General features: G+C 36.1%; 1 protein-coding gene across 2 annotated transcripts in view; it reads left to right on the forward strand.

Annotated features, from left to right (window-relative positions):
- The window catches only part of pde4ba (phosphodiesterase 4B, cAMP-specific a), a 159,413-nt gene that overhangs the window by 33,789 nt on the left and 111,358 nt on the right, over nt 1-14,266 (forward strand). The window contains exon 3 of one of the 2 annotated variants that reach the window (XM_016513605.1): nt 3,774-4,012. In XM_016513605.1, coding sequence (XP_016369091.1) covers nt 3,774-4,012 — 239 coding nt within the window. Of the gene's footprint in view, nt 1-3,773; nt 4,013-13,387; nt 13,713-14,266 lie in introns of those variants that run through there. The other variant, XM_016513606.1, reaches the window with a different exon arrangement.

Here is a 14,266-nt window from a genome sequence, read left to right on the forward strand (position 1 = left end):
ATGAATATATAAATACACACACATGCATGTATATATTTCAGAACAATAGGTTATATTTATTTATTGCATATATTTATTTATAATATAAATTATATGAATATAGACATGTAAATACATGTAAATATTTTCAAAATATATACTGTGTGTGTATTTATGTATACATAATAAATATGTGTATTTATGTATACATAATAAATATACACAGAACACACACATATATTATGCAAACAAAAACTTTTATTTTGTATGCGATTAATCGTTTGACAGCAATATTTCTAGTTCTAGTTCGTTTATTTATAAAGCACATTTAAAACAGTCACAAGACTGAAAAAAAAAGTGCTGTACAACATAATGATCAAAGATAAAAACACATTCAAACAAATGGAGCTGGAGCAGCTCTGAGGTGCGCTGGCAGGCTGTTCCATAATCTAGGGCCCATCACCGAAAAAGCTCTATCTCCTCTGCATTTCAGCCTAGTGGAAGGAACCATAAGTAGGTTTTGATTACCAGATCTTAAATCTCTGGTAGGGTTGTAAGGATGCAGCAATTCCGATAAGTAAATGTTTGATTTTAGAAAGTAAGCGGAGCTGAAAAAAGCTAGAAGCAACAACCGAGGAGACATGCTTCTCTAGAGTGAGCCGACTGTCTAAGAGAACACCAAGGTTCCTAACACACTTTGATTCAAAACCTGACAGGCTATCTAGTAATAATAATAACAACTTTATTTATTTTTTATATATTCAACAATTTTTATATTTATTATTATTATAACGTTAAATAACACATTTTAGTACTAACCAACAATATAAATAATAGTTGTCAGTATTAAAATTAAAAGCAATAATAATAATAATAATAATAATAATAATTATTATTATTATAAATAAATTTATAATATAAATTATATGAATATAGACATGTAAATACATGTAAATATTTTCAAAATATATACTGTGTGTGTATTTATGTATACATAATAAATATGTGTATTATGTGTATAAATATACACAGAACACACACATACGTATATTATGCAAACAAAAACTTTTATTTTGTATGCGATTAATCGTTTGACAGCAATATTTCTAGTTCTAGTTCGTTTATTTATAAAGCACATTTAAAACAGTCACAAGACTGAAAAAAAAAGTGCTGTACAACATAATGATCAAAGATAAAAACACATTCAAACCATTTGAGGTTATTAAATAATAATGTTATTTTTATTTATTTTTATTTATTACATAGGAGAGTGTTCAATATTATTAGTTTTTTGTTCTGGTGTTGAATGTTGTTAAACTACACTTTTATTGTTATCGACTACAGCAGTGGTTAATTTTGTAGAATTTTATTGAACTCCATGAACTGAACTAAATGTGTCAGATAAAAGAGACATACAAAATGTGCAGAGTGATGGGTTCACCGGGACTAGAAATGAGAACTGCTGGACTACTGAAATGTTAATATTTTGGCAATCACATCATATGCTGTTTGGTCCATAAATGTTCTGTGTTTGATGAAACACAGTTTTTTTCTTTCAAAGAGAGTCAAGCATCATATAGTCAAAGGTATTTTGCTTGAGTGTCTGTGCTTTGGGTAATTTTAGTTTGAAGGAGAAAAGGTTGTCCGTAGAGCACAGGGCTGTTTTATAGCTCGGAGAGCTGCTGCATTAGTCTAATGAATTAAAAAAAGAATGTGGTCTCGGGTGACTGCAGGCGTTGGCTGTGAGCTGACCGCAGAGTGTTCCAGACACAGGGAATCTCAGGAGGTCACCTTGGTCATCCCTGGTCTGGCTGATTGCGGCCTGGTGGAAAAAAAGGTTGAGAACCACTGGGTTAGGGCATCATTTAGCCTCCACCTGCTCTGTTTTCAGATGAATCGCTCTCCTTGAATTGGTTCTAGTAAAGAGGGGTGTAGGAGTGTTTTCTTGTCTTAGCATCCAGAGCTTTTCAGCTTTGTCTGTTTAGATGAGCTTTTTGGCAGCTCCTGTCAACAGTGTTCCTATTCATAACATGGAGCTCTGTTCACTTCTGAGAGTTTTTTTCTTGTGGTTCCTGACAGATGATGCAGAAACACTCTTCTTCTTTTCTCAGCTGTGTACTGATGATATCAGTTGCTGGTGAGTTCTTTTGCTTTCCAGCCAGTGTTGGTCTGCTATCAAACATCTTCAGCTGCCCGCATATCTTCCCATCATGCTCACTACTACTGTGTTGGAACAGCACAGCACACAGCATAGTGTGAATGGTTTTACATGCACAAAGCTAGAACTTAAATATTGGATGTTGTATATAAATAAATTTGAAATTAGGAAAATACATTTATAAATGCATACAGACACTGTATGTAAATACATGAATACATTTTATTTTATTTTAGTACTGCAATTTTAAAGGGGTCATATGATGTTGCTAAAAATAACATTATTTTGTGTATTTGGTATAATGAAATGTGGAAAAAATTATATGAATTAAAATTATGATTAAAATGATTATATGAAAAAAATTATGAAAAATTATATAACATTATTATGTGCATGTGTCTGTTTGCTGGTAAGATGAAATGCTTTTAATATTTATAAAATACAATAAAATATCAAATGAAATAGTGCAGAAAACAAAAATAATCAAAAAAGTACTTAAAAAATACAAAGCTGTCATTGGGGTGGTACTGTAAGGTACAGAAACTAAAAGGTACATCTTTTTACCCTATTTAACCCTAAATTATACATATTAGTACCTTAAAGGTACATATTACCTTATGAAAGGTATCACTTTATGTTTGAGAGCGTGTGGTGTCTTAGAATTTTGCTGTTTACATGTATGTATGTGATAAAGGAAGAGAAAATATTTTATTCGCATAACCTCAGAGAAAGACTCATGACACTATTCAAACTGAACTAGAACCAGTGCATATGAGTCATTTTGTTGGTGAATCTGACTACTGGTTTTGTTGTGTGTATGTTTGTTTTGTGCGCACCTCGTGAGGATGACTAAATTGAAAGAATTCTTGGCTTGTCATGGTTTTGCAGTACACACAAATGAACAGCGTGCACGCCGGAACACAGCGGTAATGGAAAATTTATTAGAGCGACTACAGCATATCAATCAATGCAGTGTTTCTCATATCTCAGCTCTGTGGTGGAGTTTTTTGTCTTTCCCTTTCCTTACAAAATGTACAATGGAAGTATCTTGGTAATATGTTTGTTTTTAGGTGGTAGTACTTTGCTAATCAGTACTTTAATATTCATCTAAAAATATATCACATACAAAAAACATAAGTGTACGATATCACGTTTTTGTGCTTGTTTTAATTTTGTAACAGCACTCGTATAGACTGTACAGATTTACCTGATACGTCTAATCCAAATATTTAAAATATTAATTACAGCTATTTTCTGTTTTATTTAGACTTTACCACATCTAGAGCTTTTGTCTGTACAACAGTCTTCTGTTAAATGCCCTTTTATGTATTTTCAAGAAACGTAGAAGTTGAGTTGAGAAGTTGATGTTGAGTGAAATGCTTTGGCGCCCTCTAGTGGTATGAAATACATTACAATGTCTTAATTTGTCTCATTCACTCAAATCTTTATCCACTGAAAGCGATTTTCCTTGTTGCCCTCTCATTTCTCTCTCTTTCTTACTTGCTTTTATTTTATTGTAAATATACAACTCCTATGTAACTGGCCGAACATGTACAGTACAACTCTTGTCATCAAAATAACCTCATCTGCTGACATGGCATTGCATAGCTACCTCTCTCTTTTTTTTAAACTCCAGGACAGTAAAGAGCCTCCAGACTGCAGACTAAGTGAATCTTTCACATCTTCGGGTTGCACGCTGGGGGTAGACCTGCGGCGGAGGCGGCGTCGTTTCTCCGGTAACCTGCAGTTGCCTCCTTTATCATGGCGGCAGACGGAGAGGTCCCGCAGTCCAGATGACGAGATCATGGCAAGACCAACTACACTGCCCTTCATTACACCCCCTCGCATTGACATCACACCTGTGGACTCTGAGTGGTGAGTCCGTGTCAATCAGCTCTCTTCACTGCTCCTCAACTTTCATTTCAGAAATCTGATATCTTATAAAAGATGTGTGGAAAAATGTTTGATGTTAAGGAACTTTCTTCCATCTCAGTTTAAAATGCAGGGACTTTGTACGTTTTTTGTCTTGAAGAGTGTAAACACTATGGTTCTTCTGTGATTCCTTTATTATATAGTTTGAGGTTTAACAATTGTTGAAAAAAATGTTTGGTAAACCTGTTTGGAAACACCAACTAATTTAGCAAACCTTAGTGTGTAGATTATATACGCTTTTATATGTGACCCTGGACCACAAAACCAGTCTTAAGTGTCAATTTTTCGAAATTGAGATTTATTGTCCAGGGTCACATATTATATAAATGTAGGCTACATAATACGCTTCCGTTCAAAAGTTTGGGGTTGGTAAGATTAAAAATTTTTTTTTTTTGAAGTTTTAGAAGTCTTTTATGCTCACCAAAGCAGCATTTATTTGTGTTATTACATTTGAAAATAATTGTTTTCTATTTTAATATATTTTAATATAAAATGTATTCTTGTGATGGTTGTTCAGAAACCATTCTAATACTGTATGCTAATTTTGCGCTCAAGAAACATTTGCTATTATCAGTGTTGAAAATATTTTAATAATGCTAAATATTTTCATGGAAACGGTGATCTTTGAGAAAGAGTCCCTAAAGTCCACGAAGAAAGTTCAAAAGAACAGCATTTATTTTAAATAAAAATCTTTTGTAACATTTTAAATCTTAATGACCCCAAACTCTTGAACGGTAGTCAGTGTTACTTATGCTATATAAGCATTTTGTGTTATTTGGTCGTGTCAGGTGCCCCTGAAACAAACTAAAAAGTCGGGTTGTTGTTTCATTAACAACAATGCTGACAGTCTGCATAGGCCTTATATAAAAACACTTATTTTGCTTTGGTTGCTTGGGCAGTGTTACTTAAAGGGGTCATATGATGCTGCTAAAAAGAACATTATTTTGTGTATTTGGTGTAATGAAATGTGAACTTTCTAATATTAATTGAGAGGAATTGTGCTCATTCTTGTGGCATCTCTCTATATCAAAAATTTAGAGTATGATGACTTATTCTTTGTATTGTAATATAAATATGTTGCCATCCAGTCACTGCATTGCTGATTATGGTTTTGAGTATGGATTGTGGGACATGCACATTTCTTAGACAAGTCAACATAAGAATACGGCCAGTTTGGTGTCTCTTTTAGTGCAGAAATCTCCAACACTGGCATTTAATTCAAAGAGTTTTTTTCTCTCTTTTTAGTCAGTAAATCATGAATTAAGTGTTTATTTATTTTATCTGCATATTATGATTGTGGCTGTTCTGATTTATGTGACTGCATGTTGCTTTGGTAGAAAGATGTTTCAGGAGTAAAAATTCACCGCAAATTTGTAGCTTTTTCTGAAGTTGATTCTCATCACTCATGATTTGCATAATTTGCTTTAGATATGTAGAAGTGTCTGCAAAGCTTGTAAATTAGCACACATATTATACAGTATTAAATGATTTGAAATCTCTCAAAAGGGTTAGTTTATCCAAAAATGAAAATTCTGTCATCATTTACTAACCCTCATTTTTTTCTTCAGTTGAGCACAAAAGAAAAAAATGTGAAGAATGTGGGTAACCAAACAGTTGACGGTAGCCATTGACTTCCATATTATGGAGAAAAAAATAACACTATGGAAGTCAGTGGCTACCGTCAACCCTTTGGTTACCAATTTTCTTCAAAATATCTTCTTGTGTGTTGAATAGAGGAAAGAAACTCATATTTGGAAGGTGAGCAAATGATGACAGAATTTTCATTTTTGGTTGAACACTTGTACTTAATGTCTTAGCATCTGCGATATGCTTTACATATAACATATGTACATATGGAAATCCTAAATTGCTGCATGATGAGAGATGAAATACATTAGTTTTGCTTCCAGCACTAGTGATTTAAGCTGCAGCTGCTAAGTCTTGTTGCCATGAGGAGAGGGAAATCTGTCTGGTTGTGCTTGGCAACACAGCAACAGCTGGTTTGTAATCAATCAATCATTCTTCCTTTAATTTGTCTGCTAAAAAGATGTGATTTGACAGCAGAGTTGCAATTAGTGAGTTGCAATAGCTTGATGGGCCCACAGCAAATGCACCAATAAGACCCAAATACATTTGTGATTGGATACTTATAATACTTTATATTATAAGTGTAGCCACAAATTAGATTTTTGTTTTGTCTGTCTGAAAATAAACAGGTCTGATTTTCAATATTTCAACTTTAGAGCACACAAGTTTGATGTGTTTGCTAAATGTTTTCCATCAGATTACACTACATGCATTAAGTTGGTAGTTGTTGTCGTTGTTTGCCAGTGGAGGGCAGCATTGAGACTAAAATACGTCGCCATGGTTTTTCTTCTCAGGTGTTTCTGTGTGTGGCACCTCAGGTTTGGTAAACCTCATGAGCATTCATATATATATATATAATTACTCAAACGAATAAAGACACCCTGGCAAGCATTCATTATTTGCCCTGCTATCTCACACTCTTGCATTTCTGCTCTTGTTAGAGCTGCTGTCTGTTTGATGTGTGTGTCAGGAGAATCAGGAGACAAGGTTTAGGGAAAGTGCTATATTTGGAGCACAATTATTTTCCTGCTGACGTGACTCCATTGCAGATTGATTTGGGCGCTCCCAGGTGGCTTGTGGGATAGCTTTATGGGCCAGGCATAAGCAATGATGCTGGAGGACAGACACTACAGGGCACTGAGCTGTCTGCCAAGAGAATTCATCAGTGACTTTACCCACTTTCTCGTGACTGAGCGCTCTGTTGTGTGCGTGTGATTGTGTGAGACAGAAAGAACAATTTCTGATATCAAGTCATGCAGACAGTGTGAGGCAGATTCATTCAGAAGTGCCATTGCACAAGACTCCAGGGCAAGAGACCTCACACTCTTGTGTCCGGGTCAGATCGAGGTCTGTTTAGTCCTAATCTGTCACTTCCTGCGGGATGAATGGCTGTATGATGTAAGAACATGTCTGTCTCTGTGACTTTTAGTCGTCATCATCTCTTAGAAATATGAATATACTGACCCTGAAATATGCATGGCTTTATTTTCTGAGGAACACAAAAAGAGAAGTTTAGCAGAATGTTGTAGCAGCTTTTTTTTTCAACGAGGCATGAAAGGACCAGTTAGTGTGCATACACAGTATGGAAAATTTTACACCAATGTGTGAGTTCATGTAAACACCCTTACAAAATTTACATTGGCCAATATGTTGATTGTAGGCTTTAAAATACATTATCAGATAATTATTAAATAAATAGTAATTTCTCTGTATCTGAGGACCTCTAAACCAATTGCTAAATATTATTCAATGTGCTCCATAGAAGAAGGAAAAAAGTATGGGTTTCAAATGACATGAGGGTGATTAATGATGTCCAATGTTTGGTAAGTTACTAAAAAAAAAGTAATCGACTACAAATTACTAATTACTTCTTTAAAATTGTAATATGTTTACATTACTGATTACTGCATTTAAAAAATAATCAGATTACTAATTACTTTACTTTTAAGCTACTTTCAAGTTTACTTTACTTTTCAAGTTATCAAACCTAAAAAATACACTACAAAGTGAAATTCATAGTCCTTTCATATTGACTGAAAAATTACATAGCCTAAGTATCAAAACAGCAACTTGAATGATCACTTGCATTTTTTTCTGATAACGGTGAAAAGAACTTCGTAATTTTTGATCATACAGATAAGGGTAATACTTCATTTGTGACTTTAAAATGTCTTTTATTTGTATACACTCGCAATACCAACAAAATTTTGTGCTTTTGTAAAATAAAGAAAACAAACAGGGTGGGGTTTCTGTAGTCTCAGTCTCGAATATCTTCCTGAATTGCGTCACTAAAATGAATGAAAAATTTGCAAATACTTGACACACAGACATGAGAAATATATCTAAAGAAAGCTTGAAGTGTCTTTTTAGTAAGACATAAGTCAGCCATGTCGAAAACAAAAATTCTCTGATAAAGTAATTAGTTTGAAACCAGTTGAGGTACAGTCTTTCCCGTCTGAGTTCATTATCTGTAATGTGGTTACACCCTCACGCATCGTGCGCAATATGATAAACATCCACATGAAACCAGGCTTGAGACGCGCGAACATGCAAACGCCCACATCACCTCTGTAAACTAAGCATTAAGATTCATCAAGTTCATCTAGGCTACTTTTCGTTTTTGGAACAAGACACGCTGTGAGGAATAAGCCTTGAATTTACCTCATCGATGTGACGTGCGGCTTAATCCAGCGGAGGATCTCATTCTGATGAGTCATTTATTTTTACTTATATTAGTGTTATTGTGACATAAGCTTGTACACATTTACTAGCTGAACTTTTCCCAAGCTATAATGCCAGACTAAAATATGTGAAATCGAGTGCAACATTTTGAAATATGACAGGAAACCTTTTATTGCATCTAAAAGCTCGCATTCTCCGATGATTTATTAAAGGGCATACTGACGAGCAAAACATGATTTTTGCTTTTTTTAAATATGTTTTAACATTGCATTAGTAACTTAAGTAATGTAATTTTATTGACATTAGGAACTGTAATCAAATTACATAAATTTAAAGTGTAACACATTACATTACTGCGTTATCAGGAAAAGTAATTAGAAGAATACATAATGCATTACCCAACTCTTGATGTATCAGAAATTTTATTTTATTATTATTTTTCAACAAACTATCACTAATAATAACATTACTAATGTAGAAACAATATATTATATTTTTTGTTTGTGTGTGTGTGTGTGTTTGTGTACCATATTATGGGGTCTGATTTGTACTCAGAAGCGAGCCACTTTACTCAGTAAATCTGATAAATACTCCTTTTGGGGACATCCTCATTTGTTAAAATGATACAAAAATACATTTTCTTTTCTTTTTTTGTAAAAATGAAGAAGGGTTAAGTTATAGTATTGATAACTAGCTGTAAATAAAAACAATAGAAGTCTATGGAATGTTTCCATTTATACTGCTAAGTTCTGTGCGTTCGTGTATGTTCTTTCCCAGTCTGTGTTATTTTCTCATTACTCGTGGCCTTTCTTGTGCAAGATTAGAATCATCTTTCTCAAAGGCTTTTGATTTTGTCAATTGATGGTGTCCTTCAAAGCTCTTAGTGGAGGATTTTAAGACATCTCCTTTCATATGACCCTTCACCTGAAAATTCCAGAGGAGCCATCAGACAAGGGTGAAGATGAAGGATGGCTGGGTCACACACACACACACACACACACATCCCGACTGTACCATTAGAACGTGTTCACACTGTGGTCACAGTCAGACATTGTGTGCGCAAACAATTTTGTTGGATTAGAGGCATCAAGCTTTTGAGTTTCTAGGCTTGATTTGTGCTTAGAAACCAAGTAATGGAGGCCGGCTGAGGCCTGCAGTAATCAACTATCCTCCAAATCAAACTGACCTGCATTTCCCACATTGTCAACTACAGTGTCTCCTGCCGTGGAGTGAAGTGCTAATTCTAATAATTTGAATCAATTTACTAACAGCTCAATTTACTAACAGCTCAATTTACTAACAACTGTCCTACATATCCATAAACTACAAGAACTGCATTTCAGTGCAACTCCAGGAGTAGTACCGGCTGTTGTACAGTAACAACAGCAATAATTAAACTAGATTTGCATTTCATTTTTTTTTTTTTAAATTAATTCAGCATCACAGCTGCTTTGCCATTGTTAGGTAAATTAGCATGACTTGTTATTTCATAGCACAACTTCTGTGCTGTCTTTGCTGTGAAAAAGTAGCAATATATGGTTAAATATATAAAAATAAAATATAAAAAATGGTTAAACAAAAAAATGACTTGCGAATGAGTGCAAGAAAAAAAGCCCAATTGCTGTTCAATTATAAATATTGCAATGGCACCATCAAGGTAATTAGATTTTAAATAGCAAACATTTCTACACTGCAAAACATTGGAGATTTTCAAACTTTAATCTTAAAGTTCTTAGCAGGGTATTAGTTTACAAAAACTAGAAAGTGATGCAACTGTATGTGAAATGTTTTGGGATGAATTAATGGCTTCATTTGTTTATCTATATCTAGCTTTCTAAAAGAGTTTTTTTTTGGTGGCTGTAAAAATAGATCAATTTAATCTCCTTGTAGCTTGAAACATTATTTAATATTATAGGCAGAAACCACAACTGATACATTCAATGTTTGGGGTAGAGGGAATCTTTTTGGTCTTACAGGTTCACAAAATACTTAATACCCAGCACTGTGCAAGGTGAGAAATGTAGCTGGGAGATGTTGGTAAGCGTTTACGAGACAGCTTCTAACAAATTCTAATCATGTGAAATGATTTTAAATTTAACTCTGCAGGGGTTGTGTTTGCCCTCATTCTCATTCCTCTTGTCTTAGCTTTCTATTTTTCCTCATAATGTCCCTGTTGGTGCCCATGCAGCATCTCTCATCCTTTTTACTATATGAGCTAGCATTGGGAGCCATATGACTACCTTCATCGCAGCAGTCAGCAGTAAGGAAATGTATTTATGTAAGACCTTCGGTTATGTAAGACCTCTCCACTAAGACACCATCAGTGAATAGGCTCACAACTCAGAAAGGTCAGTCAGAGTGACTTGATCACATTCCTCGTCATTGAACTCGGTGCTAGACTCACATTACTACACAAGGCTTGGATTTCACAATAATGCAAACCCCTACTAAGGATCGTAGTAGTAGTAGTAGTAGTAGTAGATTAGTAGTAAATGTGGGATGGTAACTCAAAGCTTATAGGTTCAAATCCTAGCAGCAGTGACTCATGAACTGTTACCATTTAGTAAACCACTTTACTGAAGGTTGATCTGTTGGTTAAGGAAGTGTCTGCTAAATGGAAGTCATACCACCTGCAGGATCCTCAAAATGGTGTTTACAGATTTGCACTGTAGTTTTCCACTATGGCGTTATCTCCCTACAGGGTAGTTGATATGTCAATAAATAGAATAAGAGCCCCAGTTTCCCCTGTGTAGGAGCCAGTTTAAAATGGGGCAAGATCTTTAGGGGAATACAGAGCAGATTATACATAGACAGTGTTGTCTTTACACTGCAAAAACTGCACTGAAGCCGTGTTATTGCCGTGTTTACAGAATCAGACATATCCTGCTAAAAGCATGCTTCCTTTGTTCATGTTACATTCGTATAACAATTTTCGTTACAGTGCGTTGATGTCTGCACACACTTTGCATGTACTTGTGCACATACAACAGCAAATGTGTGAGTGATTTGAGTGCTCCAAAAAACAAAGGTCCACTGGGTAGTGCATGAGTGCCAAACACGTCCATGAGCACTTATGGTCCATATAGTATATGGCTTGAATGCTGAACTGTGCACTAGATGGAGTAGAACACAGAAAATGAAGTTTACCCGGGCCTTAAGGTTTTCTGGAGAGGAGGATGTTTGAGACTAATCAGCTAGTCACTGAGGTGCCTCAAGGTTCAGTTCTTGGTCCCTTTACACTTATACACGATATACACAACCTTATTCGATATACACAACCTCAATCATAGTGAATTTTTATGATGACCTTGTTTAAAGTGAATGCAGCAGAATACAGTAGACCCTGTTAAGATGAATGCAGTAGACCAACTAAAGGTTCAGTAGCCCTTAATCAACTTGATACTCATTCCATCCATACTGATACTTATAGTTAAACTGATCTCAGTGGCTTTCTAGTATCTGTCTCTCTCCTCTTTCATAGCAATCTCAGAATCTCAACCCAGTTTAAACCCAGATCTTTGCTTGCTAAAATAAGGGAATTTAAGTTATATATCATAGGTCTTCTGTGTTGAAAGATCTGTCAAAACAGCTCATAAAATATAAGATTTTACCATCTGTTCCAGCTTTTTCGTTTATCCTGTCATTCATCATTTTTTCCTGTTCTCATTACTTCCTCCTCTCCTTCGTTTCCATGGTGAAGTCCTGGCTGCCGGCGGATGTTGACTGGCAGGTTGATAGCTGGCTAACGCACTTCCATTCTTCAGCATGTCTCTATGAGAGCCGGAGATAATCCTGCTGTGTTGCTGTCACACAGGGCGAGCAGTATGCTGTTTCACGTTCAAACACGCTTTGAAAGGCATTCAGCAATGCACCTCCAGAAATCACAAAACGGTTTTGCGATTTGTTTCATAAAGGTATTTATTGGTGTATAGGTGTCTAGGTGCCTTCTGACTGAATATCTGAACACATGTAACATGAAATGTTATTCAAAGGAGCTTGTGTATTGTTTTTCCTGGGTGGTTGATAAAGTTAATCATGTTCAGTTAAATATATATTGAAGGAATTCACACATCATGTCTTTTTCTCTTTGTTTTAAATTGCTTTTGTTTTCTGTCCATCTGTATGTTCCATTTAAATCATTTTCTCTTTCCAATTCACTCCCATTATTTTCTCTTCAAAACAGCCACTTTAGTATTTAAACCTTCATTTACCTCAGAGCAATATTTATTTCCCAAGACACTGCTAATCCTGGGCTTAAATAGCTTTTTGGATTTTTTCTTTTATCGGTGTCTTGAACGCCACTGAGCTGTGAAAGGGCAGAAGCCCTCATCAGAATTCAGCCAGAGACAACCATCAAACTAACCACAGCTCAGCCAATCAGTTGCAGGGAGGGGCGGAGCTTTTACCGTCACTATGCACATTTTCTCAGGGCTTTTTTTTTTTTAAATCCAAGGATCTCAAAGCTATTCCATTTATTTTCAAAGCAGACAGCACCTGGGGTAGCAGAATTAGGTGCACTCAGTCGATTCCTTCCTCCAGGTTTTCTCTCTGCATCACGAGAAGCTCTACCTGGTTGATCCTGAAGAGAGGAGCCACTGATGGGAGAGAAGACCTGCTCTTGCCCACTGTTGAATAATTTAAGATGGAGTTTCCTGGAGCTGAGTGAAGTAAGTGCGAGTCTGAGGAGCTGCGAGAATGGAGCAGGAGGACTGAGTGGGAGACAGACCTCTAACTAAAAGAAAGAACTCTGGACATCCAAGATCCTATGAAGTCAGTTATGTCTGTATAGGAGAGACAGACAGTCTTTCTTCTCTCGTTTTGTGTGGTTATAGATAAAGAAAGAGAGAGAGAGAGTGTGTTTTTTCATTTTTTCTTGTTCTCACAGGAAGGGGGTGTGACTGCACTGACAGGGACTGCTCTCAGTGTGTCAGTGGAACTGAACGAGAGAGGATTATTCTACTGCATTGCCGAAAGCCTAAGCTGACAGAGGAAGCGAGAGAATAGAGCAGCTCAAGCGCACACATTTATTCCTGTCTGACACACAAAACATCAGCCTGCATGGCAAAACCTCTAGTTGACTGAGAGAAACGGAGGGAATAGTTGGTAGTGTGACTCAGAAAGGGCGAAATTGGGCTGTTTCAACCCGCAGCATCACCATGTCATCCAATGAGCTGAGTGCTCCGGAATTGGACCCCTGCATTCGTACCTTTAAGGAGCACATGCATTTGGAGCTCGAGCCTCCGAGACTGGGTGCCGGCAACAAGCGCATCACCTCCCCCAAAATATCTCCCCGCAGCTCTCCGCGCCTCTTCCGCAAGCTCATGGTTAACAAGGGCAGCCGTCACAGGCGCCGATTCACCGTCGCACACACCTGGTAAGCCTGTCTGGGGTATAAAGGGTGAAGAGTGGAGGATCGCAAGAGGAAGTGTAAATGGGGAGGGTTTCAGTACTACATTGTTTGAGTTTTTTTTATGAATGACACTGAATTACTTTGGATAAATGTTATTATGGGTCAGTGAGGTGTGCTGTCACTGCAGGCGAGATTATCGTAGTGCTATGACCAACATTAGATCCTAATGAGAAAAGAAACTAGTGAATAATGCGTGATGTGTCGACTGCCAGAGAAGCTGAAACAACAGGGCCATTCTGTCAATGTGACATGACATATTGCGATGCTCTCTTTGCTCTCTCTAAGTGGAACCATCTCAATCTCCTTTCAGGAACAAGTAAAGACTGTTAACCCTTTCTTTGCAAACTGATATATAGATTTTAGAGGCATTTAATGCTAAAATGGTAGATATGAATTTTATAGGCTGTTAGCAATGTCAATAGCCTAAACAAACATAGCCTAGTCAAACCCACAGTAATAAAAAAAAATGTGTATATACATAATATTTCTTATATATTTTAAATAATTTTGCTTTGATT

This window comes from Sinocyclocheilus rhinocerous, unplaced genomic scaffold (assembly GCF_001515625.1).
Source record: "Sinocyclocheilus rhinocerous isolate Xijiao unplaced genomic scaffold, SAMN03320098_v1.1 scaffold55, whole genome shotgun sequence".
NCBI lineage: Eukaryota > Metazoa > Chordata > Actinopteri > Cypriniformes > Cyprinidae > Sinocyclocheilus > Sinocyclocheilus rhinocerous.